Genomic DNA, 21,043 nt, shown 5'->3' with positions numbered 1-21,043 from the left:
GCTAGCAGTTATACTCTTGTATGTCAGCAAAAAGTTATCGTAGCCACCTCTCCTCGTTGACGCCAACGTATGTGAGGCGAAACCTCGGACAGTTTATCGCTGTCTGCTTAGTTTACAGTTGAATATTTTTGATTGAAACGTATGTAGCCATTAAAACACTGTAAATGCTCCTGCAAATTTTCTAATAAGTAATTATTTTAAAACGAAGTAACTCCACACTTTTAAGTTTGTCAAAATACGTTTAGAAATGCGCCAATTTCTGGCGTCTAGCATCCAACCATGTTATCACTATCTCATCGCCTATGCATTCATTGTTAAAATAATTTTGAAAATCTAACATAAGCCGCCACAGTTAATTCAAAGCGCTAATTTTGTTTATAGTCGTGATGTGTAGAGAATATAATTGAAAGTATTCGAATGAGCTTTCTCCATTTTACGAAAACAGAAAGAGTTTTCGTAAAATGGAGCAGGAATATTACCACCGAGTGCTGTTTGAACCCTTGGAAAGGGGTGATAGCAAACCATTTTACTCTTTTTATAGGCGGAAAACTGGAAAAAACTCACAAGGCACTGCGGTTTTCAAAAATAAATCAGCCTTAGAATCATCTGAGATTTTTAACGAATTTTTTCAGGGTGTTTTTTCAAATAGTGACTGTTTTTCCACAACTCAAACTGAACTTTCTGCAGATAAATGCCCTATACAAGTAACAAGTGATGGAGTTCTCAAACTTCTAAATACTCTTAAGCGCGGGAAAGCCCCGGGCCCAGATAAGTTTAGAAAAGAAGATCTTTGCCTAGAACCTGAAATTATTAGTAAGATATTGGCGAGCATATTCCAGTACTCGTTGAACATTGGAAAACTTCCAGATATCTGGAAAGTGGCCAATGTAGTTCCGGTACATAAAAAAGGCAGTCGGGAAGATCCGGGAAATTTTAGGCCCATATCTCTGACATGCATTGCTTGCAAATTGTTAGAACATATTGTGCTTAGTAACATCAATAAAGATCTGGTAAATGTCATATACTCTAACCAACACGGTTTCAGAAAAGGCCTATCTTGCTCCACCCAGCTAGTCTCTACTGTGAATGAAATAATGAAATTAGTAGATAACAATAATATAGTACATGCAGCGGTACTGGATTTTTCTAAGGCATTTGACAAGGTGTCTCACGGCTTGTTGATCGACAAATTGATAAAATCAAACATAAACCCGTACATGGTAAATTGGATTAGGGACTTTCTGTCAAACAGACTCCAAAGAGTAGTGATAGAGGGTGCTGCATCTTCTGACCTGCTGGTTTCATCGGGCGTTCCACAAGGGTCTGTCCTCGGGCCCACCCTATTTTTGGTGTACATAAATGATATCTCCGATAATCTAAATTTTTCTACTATCAAGCTTTTTGCAGACGACGCTTTACTTTTTTCTCAGGTAAACACCCTTCAGGATTCAGTGAATTTCCAGGAGGATTTAAACATATTAGACCAGTGGGCCTATAACTGGAAAATGAATTTTAACACTGATAAATGCCAAATCGTTCGTTTTGCAAGGCAGAGTAGCGGAAACCCAGATGTGGTGTATTACCTAAGTGGCAGACCTTTATCTGTAGTAGACAGTTTTAAATACCTCGGAGTTTTTATATCAAATGATTTTAATTGGGATTTACATATAGACTCAATCATATCTAAGGCAAGTCAGCGATTGGGAATGATGAAGCATGTTTTGTTTGATGCGCCGTTGAGGGTTAGGAGGGTTGCATATCTCACTCTGTGTAGACCAATATTGGAATATGCGAGTGAGGTATGGGACCCTCATTTGATGCGACAGGTAGCATCATTGGAAGCAGTTCAAAGAAGGGCGGTTAGGTTTATATCTGGTTTGAAAGGTAGGCAGAGTGTTACGGAGGCAAGAACTTTTATAGATCTAGAACTTTTAGAACTAAGACGCAAACATGCAAGAATGTCTCTCATGCTAAAGATTTTATCTGACGACTGCCATGAATCTCTTATCGAAAGTTTTAACCAAATACAAAATGTTCTTCACAGTCATGAAACAAGACTGGTTACGGGGGGTGCTCCTTCAGCTGTATGTGCAAACACCGGTTTTTATATGAATAGTTTTTTACCTAGAACATCGCGCAACTTGCGCGGCTTACCATAATTTTATGTTTTATTGACTATTTTTAAATAAAGTTCTCAACGGCCTTCTTTTGCCCGATTTCGGGATTTACGGGTTCTTAAAACACCTAGACCTAGACCTAGCCGTTTAGCAAAACAATTAAAATAAGCTTAGATATACTAATATAGTTATTTGAAAAAGCTGTAATACTCATATTTATTGTTTGATTACGATGTCAAGAGGAATTATGAAAAGTCATGGGTACACGATGTCATTGAATTTTTTATATCAATAGCCTATTATTATTCTTTACCCTTTTTCAATTTTATATAATATTTTGATTGCGCCGAAGCTTTGTTTTTGCTAAACCTTCTTTACTTCAGCTGTCCAAGTGTAGGGTAAAGTTAAATTGACAAGTTTAGTATTGCCATATTCATTGAAGTAATACATTGCAAAAGATCTTAGATGCCTGAGCAAAAGCTATGTGGTATGTTCCTGTTTCACTGTCAAACAAGACTGCATATTGATTTACCGATTTTTTTAGATGCCTCCACCAACAAAAAAGGCCAAACTAATGAGAGATAACATTCAACTATCCTGTGAATTTAGTGAATGTGCAGATTTATGCCATGGCATCAATCAACTGATCACTCATGGGGCTTTGCACATTGCCCTCATGAAAGATCAACTACAAAAAACTGCGACATGTTTTGAAGAAGAAAGCGATGAAGTTGATAATTCACTGTGTGAATGTCCATGGAGAGGCTGCGGAGCAGTTTTTGACATTACAGGCAGCAACTGGAGTCATTTTTTTTGGCATATACATTTTCATGTTTTTCATACATATCTCAAAGCTATTGGGGATGAGGAGCTGCAGAAGCGTAATGTTAGTATTCAATGTGGGCGGGATGAATCCCAAAAAAACATACTACCTGAATTGACTCAGGTTGCTGTATGCAGATGGGCTGGCTGTGACTACGTAGCTGACAATCCATGGTCCTTTTACAGGCATGTGGATAGTCATGCTTCTAATCAAAACTCTAGCACATTGGAACTCAGAAAATGTCATTGGCTGTCATGTAATTATTCAAGCACTCCCACAGCCAACGTGACAAAACTTAAAGACCATCTTCGCTCCCATACCCAGGAAAGGAGGTTTGCTTGTTCTCGGTGTGGAGCTCTTTATTCTTCTGCAACTAGTTTGATTGATCATCAGAATAGAGAATCTAGTGGAGATAAAGATTTCCAATGCTCTCATTGCTCCAAGAAGTACGCGAATGAGCGATTGCTCAGAGATCATCTGCGAAAGCATGTAAACATGTATGGTTGCATGTTTTGTGAAATGACCTGTCCCTCACCGTCGGCTCTTAGAGTACACATTCTATATCGACATTCAACCGAGAGACCTTTCAGTTGTTCAGAATGTAATAAAACTTTTAAAACAAAGTTTGATCTCGCTTCTCATAGTATAACTCATGAATTTAAAGAACAAGTGGTTTGTTGCGATGTTGATGGTTGTGGCTATCGCTGCAAAAATCTGACTACACTGCACAAACACACTAAATCTGTACATAGTGAAATCAGGTTATTTGGCTGTCATGTTTGCTCGGATTTATTTGATAACGGCAACGATCTTTCTAAACATTTGAAATGTGTTCACGATATTAAATATCCACCGGGTCATTCAAAATTTCGCTTTGCCCAGGAGGCAGATGGTATTCGCAGATTAGTCACTGTTAGGTATGAATGTTTGACGGAGGATGCTGATGACGAAGAACGCCTTGAAGAGATAGCAGAGCATGAGCCATGTACTGTCGCTCAACTGGCAGAGCGTTATATTCTTAGCAGAGTGAATGTTGACCAGGAGGAGAGCATGACAGGGAAAGATGTCAATGCTGAGAAAAAAGAGACTGTTAGAGGTGTTGAAATAAATGCTGACGAGGAAGCGCATGTGGCGAGCATGTCATATAGGTCTTAATGAGCTCTTGCCGTATCGAAGGTATGATCAGTGTTGCTTATTTTTACTTTTTTCTTCACTCAGTTACAATTTATACACGGCTGCTTGACTGTTGCAATTTTTTATCTGATCAATAATATAATCTGCTTTACAAAATGTTTATCGCCCTTTAATTTCTGTATCAGTTGTTATGTTTATGCAATCTCAATTTTTATGAGGGATACATATTTTTAAGTTATTTTCAATGATAGAAGTAATTATGTAGGCTGTATTATTACATTTTGAAAGGCATTATGCATGAACTCTAAACCGATCTCACATAAAAATGCTACCCAGTGAGCTGTGATTGGGCTGTTTTCATTGCTCTACATAGAATAGAAAATTGAATATCATTTTATAACAATTGATCAAACAAAATGGGCAGCTGACACGTGTCCAGAGGAAGCAAAAATCATAGTCTCACATGAAGTCATAAAAGATACTTTTAAAATAGTGAAATTTATTTTAGAAAGTTAGTTCAACCTTTTTTGAATCTGTATACCACATTGAAGACAAGTCTACGAGCTGATTTACCTAGCTAATCGGCTGTACGTGTTCTCAAGCACATGTTCAGAAATCCCATTGCTAGCTTACGCTAAATGAAATCGAGGTTATGATTAGATTAATACCATAATTTGTAAACTAGTCAGAGTACTCCTTAAGGTATGTTCATTAAAAGCTGTCTGATGGAGGCATTTTATTAAACTGAAGTCAGAGAAGATCATGTCAAAATGTAAAATATTAAAAAAGAAATTATTAAACATTAACAATTACAGCTTTATTAATAGTCATTCTATGAAAGTGAGTAAACATGTTGGTTATCTATTTACCCGCAACTATAAAATATTTTATATTATTACTTCACTAATAAGGGCTCTTTAGTCAGTACGTATCATCATAATCAAGTGAATGTAATTGAAAATATTAGTTGGAGCGAGTAAGTGTATTAGCAGATAATGTTCTGCGCCAGTTGAACTGAAATTGTTCTAAAGACCGGACTGCTCATGCTTCCATTCAAGATTCACTCCTAAGCATATCGGATATGAATAGTAGTAATCTCAATAGCTTGTACATCAGCTGTTTGGCACTCTCCACAGAAAGTTTTCATTAAGTGGCGTAGGGGTAACCGGGGCACCGTTGGCCAAAATTCACTTATTTCACCATAACTTGTGTGATAGTAATTACAACTTTCTGAAATTTGGACAGGCAATTCACATATATTTGATGTATTAAAACAGATATTTTCAAAAATCTAATACTGCTTTTGTTACCGGAAAAACAGATTACAAAAGTACCTGGCTAATGGCCGAAGCTGCCCCGCATTCGGGGCAGCTTTGGCCACCACTGGGGCACAAATGGCCACTCCCTGAACTGTTCAAAATTTCTAACTACTGTTGCATATATGTATTTTTTGATTATTCAAACATATCAAGGTAACTAATTATTGTATTTAAAACATAATATAATACTCTTTGAACTAAATTTTGACACTTTTCATAAAAAAATTTGTCCATTTGTCAAGGACTTGCCTTGACAAATGGATGTATTTCTCTGGGACCACTATGGTGTCACTTGTAATAACTGTACTCCACTGTATGAGCAACTAGGTTGATCTGATGGTATAGGCTGTTCCAGAGATGGGATCTCACATGATGCTGCATCTGGGTTTGGATGATCAGTTACAAAGGTGCCTAGAAACTCATCGTCAGCAAAAGCGTGTCTGTCAAATGGTGAAATTCCTGGACGTCTGAACCCTCATGTGATATTTGAGATAGTCATTGCTAGTGGGGATGATTTTTCTAAGAGGCTAGCAACATCATATATGTAGACAGTCTGTCCTCTGCGATTCAAGTGCTATGGGTTTACAGCATCATTTAAATAGCGTTTTAGAAAGCCATAAACCGTTATATCAAGTGATTGGAGTTTGTTTGTCAATGGGGAAGGAAGGTTAACATTACCACACCATTCTGCTTAGCAAATTCAATTGCTGCGAGGTTTAGGTGGCTGCCCTGGTTGTCAAGTAATGACAGGGCAGGTGGTTCTCTTGAGCATCGACTATGCTTGATGAAGTGCTGAGGCCACTGTTTGAAGATCTTGGCATTAATCCACTCTGAAGGGTTCGCCGCACCAATAGTTTCAGTTGGTGCTCTTGAAAGCATGGGGAAAAATAGAAATGGTGAAACACATCCTACAGAAGCATTTACTGCTCCGATCATAGTCACCAGAATTCCACGCTCAGCAGATATTACTTGGACAACTTGGCAAGCTTTTTGGTCAGTTAAATTCTTGTTCCACGGCATAAACTAGTAGCCTCTGGCTTGTGACATGAAATATTTGAATGCCTCTTCAAGAAACCACTCATCCAGTAATCGCCAGCACATTTGTTAGTGTCCCACTGCGGTGGGTGGGCCCTGTCATTTCTTTTAGCATATTCTTATGCTAGCTCACGCGCATGTTGCTTTGTTAGCCCATGACGGTGCGTTGACGACAGAAGCAGGTGATCCTGTAACTTTTCTTCTTGGTCTGCAGAGAAGACCTGTCTAGTGACATTTGACTTCACAAATTTTGTGTTGTCAAGCCCATTTAGTTTAGCTTCATTAACATAGTTGTGTAGTGAGGACTTTGGTATGCCAAGATCTTTTGACACCTGCCTTACAAAAAGTCCACCTCCCAACACATTATTGACTGCAGTAAGCATTACATCCTCAGATGTCTATGTTGGTCTTTTGCTGGTATAAGTTCAAACCAAAGTGTCACACTCCAAAAAATAACAGTAAACCCTATCCTTTAAAATACAATAATAATGTAGAAATCTAGGCAATAAAATGCATTGTTATATCAGTTAAAGCATAAAATTCTCAGAGTTAAATAATATCAGACAAGTAATTTTATATCGGGGCACATTTGGCCATGGCCAAATGTGCCCCGAACTCTGTGGCCAAAGCTGCCCCATCAGCTCATAATTGACAAAATACTCACTCACAAATTACTAAGTGATTGGATATTGGCTTTGACTACTTGATTATATTAGCAACTAATGCCTACATTTTACCTAGTTAGCAAGCTGGTCTGCTATTTGCACTTCTTCAGAAAAAAACTTCCAACTAATGTCTTTCAAATGTACTTTAGGTCACTAAAACAATAATTTACTTACCACTTCCACATTACTTCACATATAGGTCCAAGATTACAATGGGTGGTCTATTAGATCATTTCGTGTTTATTATGACAGAGAGAACAATTTCAATAATGTTTTTCTTAGTAAAACTGGGGTGGCCAAAGCTGCCCCATGGCCAAAGGTGCCCCGGTTACCCCTACTGTTTTACGAGGCTCCCTAAATACGCATAGTGAACATCTGCTTAACAAAATTTCTTGAAGTTAATGGCGATTTTCTAGCTCATCAGATGATGATTTTTCCTGATTGCAAGAGTTATAGATCTGCTTTCTTAGCAAGCCTCTCATGAAAAAGCAATCCTAAAAATTTGTCAAAAGCATTAGCCATGAATGAGAATTGCTGTGGTTTAGAGTGTCTAACCTGTAAACAACAGATTGGGGGTTTGACTTCAGAAAAGCTACTGCTTGTGACAGGAAGGACTTTCGTTGTTCTCAGTGTTTAATTAACAATGAATATAAGTTCACACATTGAGGAGCAATCGCCTAACTTGGGAAAAAATAGATGAAATACATTTTTATGTATGTAAATTAATTCTTTGTCATGCAGTCAAAGCAAAAGATTGGGTGTTATTGCAGCCTAGATGACCTGTTCAATTCTAACATTGCGTTGACGAGGATGGGTGTAGACACAAGTTTAAAATTTGTTATTTTAATTCATCTGCAAGCAAGACAGTAAGAAAGCCGATATCTCTTTACTTGTTCTCGATAATTAATTTAATTACTTAATTAAATTAATTAATTAAATTACTTAATTAATTTAATTACTTGATCAGACTCTTTGTAATAATGAAAATAAGAACAAATATTTGAATGAGTAAACTAATTTACCATTCCTTTATGTTACCATTTGGTATTTATTGGTAAACCATTTGGTATTTATCGGTAAACCATTTGGTATTGTATTGGTAAACCAACTTACCAATAAACAAATTGTAAATTATTGATTAACATTTCTATATACATACATGTAAACATTCATTAACATTTATATAGAGATGTTAATCAATGTTTACACTCAAGTTCTATCAGCTGTTTATCTGTACTGTGTTAAAAAGTTTTCCTGGGTGAATCAGGCTTTACATTGTAATTGTCCCTAATTAAAAAAGTTTAACCCTTCTGCTTTAATCCAATCATTTTTGCACTAGCTATAGATAGATGGATAGAAAACACTATTCTGCATGAATGAATATGCTTGGTATCATTCTAAGCTGTGTCACATTAACAAAATTTAAAAAATAAATTACTAATATATTATTGCCGTTGACTACCAGTCTTTGTGGAAGTGTTAGGATAGACAGGGAATACTATGGTGCGGCCATAACATACACCATTTTTAATGGTGAAAACCATTAAAATACTGATAATTACTCTTAAGCAAATAGTGGCCATTAACTGTCAACTAATCTTGATCAGCTGCAGTTGATTTTGGTAATGTAACAGGAAAGAATGTAATAATAGCTGATAAAAAGTCACAGTTGTTAAACTATTGGTGTGCTCATATCATGCCTTACATCATTGAAATATTTGACAAGTTAGGAGATTCAAAACTTGTTTTAAGACAATTAATTTTTCATGTTGTTTCAACTTGTTTGTAAGACACTATAGATTTGAAAAAGTACAAGAAAATTAATACATCGGGCCTTTCTCTGTGTAAAACGTCTGCTTGTTCAGCTAAATTTAAAACTTTTGCTTTTTGAACTTTAGCTGTGCAATTTGAATGAAACCAGACAACGATTCAATTTTAGTTGGAGTAAGTTACCTTCTTCCATGCTACCTCCGCCGGTCATAATTCTCAACTCTCGATTAGTAGCTTGGCTTCATGCTTTGTGTAGGCAAACTTTTTTGGGTAATAAAGTCATCTGTTTTTTTTCTTTATTTACCATTGTGTACCTTTTTTGGCTATTCTTGAGAGAGGGAGGAAATATGCAGCAAGATTCAGTCAGTCCACAGCTGAAGCACAATAGTTATATTAGCCTACTAAGCATTTTTACTGATATTGTATTGGAATTAACTCACGTAAACCAGTAAATTTGTTGTCAAACATAATTAGCTATTGAATATATTCGTAGGAAAAGTACCAAAATCTTGAGAATCTTATTCGTATGTACAGTGCATAATTTCAAAACTGAGGGTAGTTTTTGAAGATGCCGGAGTTGTCCCACGATTTTGACAACGTTTACAAGATTGGTAATCGTTTTATGGATGAACTTTTTTATAAGACAGTTACGGTATACGGTATATAATAGCTTTACGGTACAGTTCATACTACGTAGTTCTATGGAGTTATAGTGCGTGTCTCCCTGATCCATTTATAATCTTTATTTGGCGATGGATCCGTATTAGGTGCATGCACGTACATTGTTTATGTTTACCGGTATTTGATATTGGTAAGTACATGTATTGTTTAAAATTGCAAGTTCGGCTGTTCAAATTGTTCGAATAGAATTTATTGAAATGTTTGGGAGTATAGGCTTTGTAGTATACAGCATAATACTACCACGTTCCGTATCTTGCTCGCATGTAAACTTTGATAGGTATACTATGTCAGAGGTTAGCGGATTTTTCGTTGAAATATCCGCTAACCTCTGACATATCCCAATATCGTTGAAATGCAAGATTTCAAATATTTGAAAATTGGGCAGTTTTTGAAGGTGCTCACTATTTGTTTTGTAACACTCATCATCTGAGAGAGTCCGTTTCACACCTCTAACTTTTGTGGTTGTGGTCAAAATGTTATTAATGTAGCTGAATTCTCACCTAGGCCTACATTATCGAGAATGCTTCATATTTTAGAGCAGTAGGTGAGCAAAAAGTTGGTAGACACATGATGACTACCAATGTACAACTATGTTTTAAAAGCTGCTTATAAACCCTTAAATACCCAGTTAATTTAACATAAGTTGGGCTGACATTTTTGTTTACAGTGCTTGGCTCAAAGGTATTCATGTTGAAGTAAAGTTTTACCTATAAAATGTTTGATTGAAGTGTAATAAATTGACTTTGCTAACTAGTTGAACTTCATTAGCTCAATAAAACACTGGCTTGTTAAAAACAAATATTTACACAGACGATAACTACCTTTCAAGTTTATCTCCGAATCATCTGTTGAGTTGTATAATTATTGCATTTCTTTTTCCACAGACTACTTAATGTCGCGATTATATTTGAAAATAAAAGCCATTTATTAAAAGAGCTGCTTAGTAATTACAATATATGTAACCAAGTTGGCCTATTCACCTTTTAATATAAAGCAAATGAAATTTTCGGATGATTTACCCATACACTGATGTTTTAGTGCTATCTTATAGGAAAGAATGACTTTGCAACCCACAATTCACTAGATGACTAAGTTTTACTGGTGAGCGATTAATGTAACTAACTAAAGATTGTACAGAGTTGGTTCACCTTAGATATATTTTACAACCAGATTAAAATGTACATTATTATTACATGTATTATTATTTTTCTAGATTTGATGCTAAATACTATTTACAATGTCGTAAATGAATTTTCAAAATGGTACTAGTTACTACCCTGACTATTTAAAAACCCTCTAAAAATAAAAAAGTTACATTTACTTGCATAAGAGCATTTTTGGTGGCTGAATTTAAATTATTAATTTATTGCTTCCGAACTGTTTTTTTTTCCTTTTTCTGAAGTCACAAGACTAACTGGTGTTATCAAGTAAACAACATTGTTTATGGCATAAACATCATGTGTTAAGTATATCAGTTTTTATTTGATGAAAGCAAAAGTCTATAAATGCTAAGGCTTACAGTGATTGACAAACTATGTCCTTAGTGTTTATGTCTTGACTTGTAGCATTATAATTCTTTTTGTGTTTCATGAAAAGAGCTTAAAAAGTTTCAAACAGTTTCTTTAAGCTCGCCTTTAAGTTCCTCACTCAGTAGAGAAATAATAACAAAAGATTTCATGTTCACTTCACCTATAACTTTTAACGCTTCGTATATTTCACTTGTTTAAAGATTTACAAAATGGTAAAGTTTAGTAGTATAGTTGAATGTGGTAAATATTAGAGTACATCAATGATCTCTGTAGACAGTCGAAAGCTGTTTTGAAAATGAGCAGAATGTACCCATCAAATTTCTACTAGCTCTTTTCTCTGTATTTAGTAGCTCTGCTACATTATTTTTTATATTAATATTTAAATTGGCTTGGATGCTTTTTGCTTTTACCAAAACTGCGGGCATAATTTGCATTACACAAAATTTACCTTTATATGGCAATAAATAAATCAATTGTATTCTATGGATGTATGATGTATAGGTAGATATATAGTTCTGTTTTGCAGCATAAATATTATAATTTTGATACTATGGCCATAGCCGGTATTTTGAGACTCAGAGAACATAATTGTGCTGAATTTCAGCAACAACTGGATGTTTTCTCCAGCCATATTCTTCGTCACCGTATTTACTCGAAGAGTATTGTCGACTTTGCTAACCATATTTAACTGTTATAGGTTACCAGATGCAGCGGATTTCCTCAGCCACCCTATATGCTTATCTGCAGCCTTCTTTATCACACACAATGCACGGACACAGACTTTTTTTCATCCGGTACTTTGCTAGTCAACACAGATGTAGGAAGAGTGAATCCATTGAGCTTGTAAATAAGAGCTATCCAACAGACGACACAACAAATATAACACCGAATATTATTAGCAAACTGGGAAAAGATTTGCATAATCGCAAACATCATCCAATCAACCTAATTCGACAGAGAATCCAAGAATTTTTTTATAGAAATTATGTGGGGCGCACAGGAAACCCTCTCTTTGCGGTTTTTGACAACATCTCTCCTATTGTAACTCTAACTCAAAACTTTGACAACCATCTTGTTCCTGCTGACCATCCAAGCCGGCATCCCAAGGTAGCAGAGCTTGGTTTCCCAACACTTTTAATACCAAATATATCTCACAGCTCTCAACTCAACCTAGATTTTTTCCTAGTGATTATTCAGCAGAAATGGCTTGTAACAGAATTTTCATTTACACCAGTATTTTTGTAAAACTTGTCTAATTCATAGTGTAAATAAAATTTTAGGAGTTGTCTTACTGTGCCCTCACAAATGTCAGTGGGGCAAATCAAGGCAAATGTTAACAATTACCATATACCGGTAGGTGTAAATGTATATATTAGTTAAACATTGGGAGATGCTACGGCATTTCTTCCTACGCCATGTTTTGCTAGATGCTTGTGTTATTTATTTGGTTGTGGCTGGTTTGCTGCAGGATAGCTATTATATCAACAGGCATTACATGCTGCGATCACAGACCACATGCCATACAAGTGATCTCATAGCCTCTGGTCTGGACAGGTTTATCACTGTTGGAGACGTTTACAGGAGAGACACTATAGACAGAACTCACTACCCAGTCTTTCATCAGATGGATGTTACTCGGCTCTACAACTCAGAAGAGGTAGGTTCAGCACACCAGCTCTTAAATCTGCCAAAGGTAATATATTATAAACTAGGATGAGCTGTGTTATTAATTCTGATGAATTATTATGCTGACATCCCAGCATAATTTTGTTTAACAACTACATATATGACATCTATTAATTGCAACAGCTGGTGTAGATTAAAACTGCATCACTTCAAATCATGTAATATATGGATGGATTTTAGTTGTTTCAAGGCTCTCAACACGGTCTTCAGTTGTTTGACCACTCTGAGAGGGACCAACACAAACAGGGAGTGCATTCTGTTGACGCTGTACAACTCCTGTCCATTGACTTGAAGGAAACTCTCTCATCACTCGCCTTATCTCTCTTTGGCAAAGGTCAGTCTCTCACTTCTTACATCCTCTCACAATATATTTGTAACATTTTGTCAGACTCAGTTGTCAGTGTTTTATTATATGAGTCAAATCAGTACAAGCTACTTTGTTTTGTACAAAATTACTTCATTCAATATATTAAAATATTATTATTAAAGCAATTATTATTGCATTCAAGTGAAAGCTGAGTGTCTTGGAGTTTTGCTCTCTTTCTTCTCTCTTCACTACTAACAGGTCATGTAATTGTTACTCTGTGAAGACTGACGAAGATGTTTATTAAAAGTAAATTGAATTGGAAGTTCCCATTGTAATATTTAGAGTTCATGGTATGAATGAGTCAGTTGTGACGTAAAAACCTTTCCCAGTTGAATATCGGCTATTAGTTGGAGTTTATGCCATCTTCTTTCTTAGGACGGGCATCTATTCATCCACAATTTAATGAATATTTCGAAACGAAAGTGGTTGTACATAGTGGTTACCAACACTCTTAGTGTAGCCTCATGTCTTTCTGGTCGCATTAGTAAAACAAGTAACTTTATGTTCTCGGTATGCGGCTCTAGTTGTGGCTTTGACAGTCCTTGAAACTGCAAGTTTAACTGACATCTGACACTTATTAAGAGCTTTAACTCGTTGATAAAAGAAAAACCTACAAAGTAGATAGATGATACTGAAGGCTAAAGTCTCTCTCAGTCTTTCTTGAAGGAACAGCAGTTTCTCTTGATGGTTCCTAACTACATGTATGTTAGATAACAGACCAATGTGGGTTCAGTAAAGGAATAGCATGGGGTAGTCATAGCACTACTTGAAAACATAGGTATGCTGTTCGAAATTTAAAGCATACTTTTACAATTATTCAAAAAAGTACCAAGATTTACCTCATCACCTGCTATGTCTTTTCAGAGAGAAATTAAGTGAACAGCTCATACTTGAGTGTAAATCTTGGCATGTGATAATCAAGTGTCAAATTGTTCCATATATTTTTCTGTAAGAAATTATTTGATTTTTCTATTTGATTGGTTTTAACTGTATAGTATGAAATGGATATACAGCTTTAAGATGTGTGAAAAAAAGTTTTTTGTATCATCATCATGAACATTTTGTAATACGTATTTCTATGTTTTTAGGCTTAAAGACACTCTATTCAGTAATTGAATGTACATCACATTAAAAGGTTCTCCTTTTTCTTGACAGGCTCCTAAAAACTTTTTTCATAAGATTGTGGATAAAACATGTTTTCTTTTTTCTATTCTTATTGGAGACAGTTTTTGTGTCCATGTTTATGAAGATTTCAGGGTGTAAATCTGCAAGAGTTAAGACTGTAAGTGCAAGTGATAAACCATAATCAATTATTAGCTGATAAGGTAAAGCATTACTTTTTTTCTTCAACTCATGTTTGACCAAGCTGTAAATTATACAGCCAGATAATATACTATAGACATAATGTAGTTCCTCTCTTCGTCTTCTTTGGATTTTGTTAAAGAAATCATTATTTTACCAGACCAGACATTCAGTCTGAGTGGACTGCTGAAGTCTCACCTCTTCTCGGTAGTTGTTCATTCTAAGCATTTAGTTTTTATATTGCCAGATCTGTTTTCTGTATATCGACCTGGTGTGTGAGGCGATTGGTATGTTATCAGATGTGAAGTACCGGTGGGTCGACTGCTACTTTCCCTTCACGCACCCATCCTGGGAACTTGAGATAGAATATGATGGAGAGTGGATGGAGGTCCTTGGTGCTGGCATTCTTGAGCAGCAGATCTTAACAAACAGTACGTGATGCTGTCCGGTTTATCACAATATTGTTTAATTTTGTACGTTCTAAGACTAATAATGATAGAGGATTATTAAGTCTTAGTTGTTTTCTAGTTGTTTTCTGGCGCCCCTATAACTCAAAGCTCAAGATCAGTAGACCTTTCGAAGTCACACCAGCAAACGTCAGATAAAGTTCGAGTACTTAGGATACTTAGTACATGCGGTGTAAGACTGTCTTGTTGTGGCCTTCTCGAGGTTTTAGCAGTTTGTAACATTGTTTTCATGGTGAAAGAATTTTTTTTACTAAAAAATTATGTTTAAGACATGCATTATTTTCGTGCTATGAAATTTTTTTAAGAGCAATTTTAGCTTTCATTCTCTAAATCATGAGACTACGAGGTGGTGATCGCTAGAACTAGCGCAACCAAGTGTATCTTATGCTAGTGATTTGCTTCTAGAATGATTGTGTCTGGCATTCTTTGTATTGTATGCAAAGATTTCGTAAATGAACTGTTTTGGTATAGCTCCTGAAACGTCTTAGTATCGTTTCTGAAATACCTTCAGTATTGTACAAAAACTCTTTACTTGTTTCTATGACAACTACCTCAGATATTTGTGGTTTTCTATGAATAGTGGAATTTGCTTGATATCTACTTTTTAGAATCACACGTGCATCGTTTTTCAACAATGTTTATCTGTTGGTCACAATAACGGTTGGAGTTGTCAGCTCATAATTATAACTATCCTGACATATTTTAGGTGGGGCCAGTGCAAAGGTTGGCTGGGCCTTTGGCCTCGGCCTCGAGCGTCTGGCCATGAAGCTCTACAACATTCCAGATGTAAGATTGTTTTGGAGCGAGGATGCTGGATTCCTCTCTCAGTTCAAGGTCAATGACTGTCATACACCTATTTCTTATAAGGTATGGCAGCGGAGGGAAATTAAGTAACTATGTTGGACGTTACCACATCTGATAGAGCTTGGTACGGAGAATTATGTTCTCTTGTACATCTTATGCAAATCATTTTGCTAATAAGTTCAGTCATTTCCAATTAGCAACAATTTTATAGTCTTGCTCTCGTTCTATTTGCTATTCATAACTTCTGCAAATAATGCCGAGTTAGGCTTTAATTTTGGCTCATCTGACTTTTGTAGAAAATAAGTAAGTATCCAGCCCTGGCACAAGACATCTCCTTTTGGCTTGATGATCCTGAAGCGTATTCAAGCAACGATTTCTATGATCTGACAAGATCGGTGGGAGGAGATCTCGTAGAGCATGTGGAAATTATTGACACATTTGTCCATCCCAAAACGGGACGAACAAGCCATGCGTATCGAGTTACGTATCGTCATATGAACCGTAATCTCACGACGGAGGAGATAAACTGTGTGCAAGAGGAACTCAGGAATCGAGTTGAAGAGGAATCACTAGGCATTGTTCGAAAGTAGATTTCTGTAATAAAGTTTATTATGAGAGCCTGCTCAAACAGAATTCATCAATATTACATATGCGTGATTGCGCTCACACCTGTATACTTGCTGAGTAAATTTGTCTCCGTGTGGGGTTTCTTTCTGTATGTTTACAGTATTGTTGATTAGTTGCATGCCAACCGATGTTATTGGTGTGTCATGGTTACTTCCTGGTCCCTAGACTCGCAGTCTCTCGTTCCTTTTTGCAGCCTCTAAAGTACATTACATGTAATTAGAATGTGTGTTGCGTCATCTTATTCTCACTAGCGCTTTCTAACTATTATTGTTATTGCTGCCTTCTGGGAGTTCCCATGTGGTTCCCTGCACAAGTTTGCCTTCTCTATTGCATCGCTTTTGGCTATTTCAAAGTAATTTGGCTCCTCATTGGCAATCGCCTCTCTTGCCACATGGTCATTTGCCTACAAGATTCGCACTGCCCGCAGCTCATTAGCACTAATTTAGATAAATACTAGCTGTTTTTATAACCTTGGTAATTTATTGGTTTCTTTCATTTTATGTTTAACGATTGTCTTACCACATCCCCTGAGATATAATAGCATAATTAACTTCAATCTAAACAATTACAGCGTGTTTAATTTACGGCTCCTTGCTAATAGTATTATGTATGCCTTCCTGTCTCACACACTGAAATACCAGAGGGTACACGTGCTTTTAGTCACTAAAGCTTGCTTACAGAAGGGTGTTTCAGAGTTGAAACGTAAGTATTGCATATATGTATATAGCTAGCTTGAGGTTTCGTATGGATTTCACCATTCACCACGTGTTTATATGTGTGTCATGGGTGAAAGGAAGAACTAGCACCAACCTAAGGCTATAAACAGTTTGTACATGTAGGCTATGCAGTGAAAAGAAAGCGGTGTAATAAGTAATGATGCAGGAATAACAGATTTGAACAGGTTAACAGTTATTTAAATTATTCTTGTGTATTGGAAGGTAATAATTATGCTGTCTACATATAAACTTACCCAGATCTGCCGTCTCACTCAGTGACTATAGTCCATCAAATGTGCTCATGAAGTCTTTGAGAAGCTATGTGTAAACATAGATTTAAATCACAAAAACTGTTGTTTTCTGTTTGTTTTTTTTTTGTTGGTGCCAACATTGGATACTAGATCAAACGCGCTGACTTTTAAAATGAAGTAATGCAATTATTCAGGGAATTGCATCTTCAATCAATAGACTGCCATTGTTTTGACAGAAAAAGAGCTAGAATGGGCTCCGCTTCAAGTTCATCTGATAAGACTATAAAAGTTTCCTCCTACATTGGCTCATCAGCCAGTATTAATGATGAAAGGAAAGTCTGTGAGACCCCAATAGAAAGCCTTACTTCAAGCCAACAATGTAGGAGGAAAAGTTCGTCTTATCGCAAAAAAAGCGAGACGGGAGTTATACCATTTGAATCTAGTGATACAGTAACGACGTTGCTAGGAAATACCAAAGATGTGGGAGTGGATAGTCGATACCGTTACCGACCACTCAGACTTCAATCACCAAAATGTAAGTTTATTATTTAGAATTCCTACAGCGAGTCTTGCTTATACAGTCTTAGCAGATACGTACCATTATGTAGGCTGTTTGAAAACCTATCCTTAGAAACATTCCACTAATCTCCATAATATGCTTTTAAGAGTTTTACTACTTAAATTAGCGGTAAGCATGCTAAAGGCAAGTTACACTTTTATTTTGACTCTAAAAGACACGTGAATACAAAATACCATACTGCCATCATTAGTCTCTTATCCCAAATTGCCTGCTGAGATATTAATGCATGGACACTGTTCATCTGCATTGCATATTACGGCTAGTTTAATGGGATTTAAATATGGCCGTGGTTGCACTTCTCTCGCTGAATATTAAAAAATAACGCACTAAATTCTTTGTTATATCAGCTTCCCACAAAACACTCTGTTACACCTTGTCATTGCTTCATCTGTTATATCCTCTATCAGTCAACACGCTGTCATAAGTTCTATGGCAGCAATGCGAGTATGAGGCATGAATATGTTGAAAGTACATGTACATCTGTCACTACATAGTTTCATGCATGATTATGTGAATCTGTGCACTAAACACCTGATTGCCCTAGGAGGGTAATATTAATATCCCTATTGTCTTTGGGTGTGTGAAGGTAAGGGTGCCTCAGGCAGCGTCCCACAGACAATAGACAGTAATGGGATGTGGAAGCCAATGCCATAAAAGAATTTCAGACCAAGACCCGGTATCATGGCTGTATATATTTATACCAGTTGGTTCTCAAGGCTACCTTGTTAGTGATGCAATGTAGTGCTTGTATTGATTGGAAAGCTAAGGACAAATAATGTGGGAAAGTTAGTTTGATTACTAAACTATACAATAAGGGAAGAATAACTCCCATGTTACTCGGCCATGGTTTAGTAATGCCTGACGCTATGTTGCTCCATCAGCTTTTTCTTGTTTGCTTCATTCTAGTGCATTGATTTATCTGCATCAAGGGTGTATTTTGTCAAAACCTAGTCATCTCATAAGGTTACTGCATCATCTACCATTTCTACCTATCAAGACATTACTCTAGTCACTTCCTGTCTTCATAGAAGTGCCTGGGCCTGCAACAACTAGAACTTGCTGTTCTGTTAAGTGTGTTTATTTATAATATCAACATTTATAATATATATTATATATTATAACATATATAATATATATTTATAATATCAATATCAGCGTGGTCTTATCCATTTGGATAGCTAATTGGCAGTAAACAACTGCACCTCTACAGGCTATAGAGTAATCTATGAAATATAAAATTTGGTGTGGCATTTAAAAAAGTAAGTTGTAAAAAGCGCAATTTGGAGCGTTTAAAGGAAGGGGTGGGTAACTCTCTATTATTATTTTGGTTAGTTGGTCTAGGCAGTTTTGACAAGGCCTCTCACATGTTTCATTTTAGCGTAGCAATCTAATACTCCTCAATACAGTCTGACTACATAAAAGAGAATTATGGGTAATGTTAAAGTTCAGTATTTGTGCCTGCCAGTATGGCTAATCGTCTGGTGAGCGTTTTGTGATTATTTCACTAGTGTGGATTTCTGACCTCCAAAAAAACTATGTATCGAGGTTCACTAAATAGATATGGCCAACTCAATTTAACAAAAACACATCATAAAGTCCATAAAGATAAAATAGGAGTACTTTTCACCAACAGGAGAGTATGAAATGAAAAGGTTAAGGTTTGTATAGCCGAATGACAACCTTCGTAAAAGGGCATAGTCAAGGGTTAGTTCCTGTTTAGTAACCATATGTCGTAGTTCTCATGTATATGATGCTTGTTATAATCGCTTTTTTTCAACCAGTTCCTCTTCATTTTAAAGCAACCACTAGAGTTGAACCGAGTGCCCGTATGAAATGGATGTTTATACAGGTATGAATAGTTTAGGTAAATTGTGGGCTTTTAAACAAAGTTAATGCAGTTTTACATTGGGTGTTTTTTGGGCTGCTTGACCCTTTGGAAACTCAGCCAGGTAAGATATTACTGTTTTAGGCTCGAAGCGAGCCAATGCTACTCGTCTCACTAGAACAGCAATCTAACTCCGCCTATCTGTAGAGCTACCTGTAGTAGCGAATGTTTGCTAACTGTATGGAACATGTCAAAGTCGATTTCAATTTCCATCTACTAATTAATCACTTTATAGATCTAGTCGTCGGTTGGTAATCTCATCAAGCCACACAAGCAGGCCACACAAGCAGGCCACACAAGTGGGTTTAATATCTTCTAATGAGAGTGTTACCTCGTGTTGTATTTCAACTTTTCTCTATTCAACTTGTGAATAGAGAAATCTCATCAGGACTTTCCTATTTTGCAAATTCATCAGCAAAGAGCTGTTTGATCTGATCCACCTTTTTACTTTACGAAAACTAAATGACAAAAATTGTGTCTCTCTCAATGAAGAACAATGTATGTCTATACTGAGATTGTTTTGGAGTAAAAACTTCTGTTTATGAAACCAGAACTTACTTTATACCAACAAAGGTTATATTTATTGTAACTTATCAGTTTCAGCATGTTTTAGTCATAAAAAATGGTTTTTATTTGCTAAACATATTGAATTCCATTCATCACTAGCAGATTTGATTTTGGAAACATTCAATTCATTCATATTATGTTACTTTCTAAATCATCTTATACTTAAGGGAATTTCTCTCTGTTCTACTAGCATCAGGTTAGTTTATAAAATCGAGTCTACTATAGAATGGCTATAGGATTGAATAGGCAGTCACTAACTGCGAAGATGACAAGTTTACTTAGCAAAGGGCTTCTCTGTGTAATTACCTCCCATGATTATTGTGTAAAGATTTAAGAAGAATCAGTGCTTTCTTCTCTTAAACAAATATTTGCAATGCATTCCGAGTTGAGCTGTTGGTTTTGTCTCTTTATTATATTACTCCAACCATTATGGTGTCGGTGAATTGTGTGAGGTCATTGACCAATGTCAATTACAAGCGAATATTCATGCTTCGGTCAGTATGATTGCATAAGGCACCACTGCTGACTTTATACTGAATTCAGTGTGACAATGAGGGAGGTTTTTAGTAATACTCCCTAGTTCCTTGGTAATATTCTCATACCTATTCTTAGCAATGATGCAGCGGTCTGGCCAAAGTACTTTTATATTTTACAAAGTACAGTATATCACAATGACACATGCTAAGTGATGTGCCGGAGCTATTTATCTTATGTGTTG

At 36.2% G+C, this 21,043-nt stretch overlaps 2 protein-coding genes across 4 annotated transcripts; both read left to right on the top strand.

The window, feature by feature from the left end:
- Positions 1 to 46: 46 nt before the first annotated feature.
- On the top strand, positions 47 to 4,382 carry LOC137391150 (histone H4 transcription factor-like). Its single transcript, XM_068077518.1, has 2 exons — positions 47 to 139; positions 2,662 to 4,382. Exon 2 carries the CDS (start codon positions 2,662 to 2,664, stop codon positions 4,093 to 4,095), a length of 1,434 nt encoding a protein of 477 aa, XP_067933619.1. The 5' UTR covers positions 47 to 139; the 3' UTR covers positions 4,096 to 4,382.
- A 5,231-nt stretch (positions 4,383 to 9,613) lies between these two features.
- Positions 9,614 to 16,599, top strand: LOC137390232 (phenylalanine--tRNA ligase, mitochondrial-like). 3 transcript variants are annotated; one of them, XM_068076547.1, is made up of 8 exons: positions 9,623 to 9,674; positions 10,596 to 10,645; positions 11,771 to 12,180; positions 12,542 to 12,730; positions 12,940 to 13,093; positions 14,728 to 14,859; positions 15,602 to 15,762; positions 15,996 to 16,597. In XM_068076547.1, exons 3-8 carry the CDS (start codon positions 11,779 to 11,781, stop codon positions 16,287 to 16,289), a joined length of 1,332 nt encoding a protein of 443 aa, XP_067932648.1. In that variant the 5' UTR covers positions 9,623 to 9,674; positions 10,596 to 10,645; positions 11,771 to 11,778; the 3' UTR covers positions 16,290 to 16,597. The 3 variants fall into 3 exon arrangements, with proteins under 3 accessions (XP_067932646.1, XP_067932648.1, XP_067932649.1); XM_068076545.1 differs by lacking the exon at positions 10,596 to 10,645 and having other exon boundaries at positions 9,614 to 9,674; positions 15,996 to 16,599; XM_068076548.1 differs by lacking the exons at positions 10,596 to 10,645; positions 11,771 to 12,180 and having other exon boundaries at positions 9,627 to 9,674; positions 15,996 to 16,599.
- The last annotated feature ends 4,444 nt before the right edge of the window (positions 16,600 to 21,043 follow it).

The sequence above is a fragment of the Watersipora subatra genome, chromosome 3 (assembly GCF_963576615.1).
Source record: "Watersipora subatra chromosome 3, tzWatSuba1.1, whole genome shotgun sequence".
Taxonomy (NCBI): domain Eukaryota; kingdom Metazoa; phylum Bryozoa; class Gymnolaemata; order Cheilostomatida; family Watersiporidae; genus Watersipora; species Watersipora subatra.
This window is presented reverse-complemented; position numbering and strand designations above follow the sequence as displayed.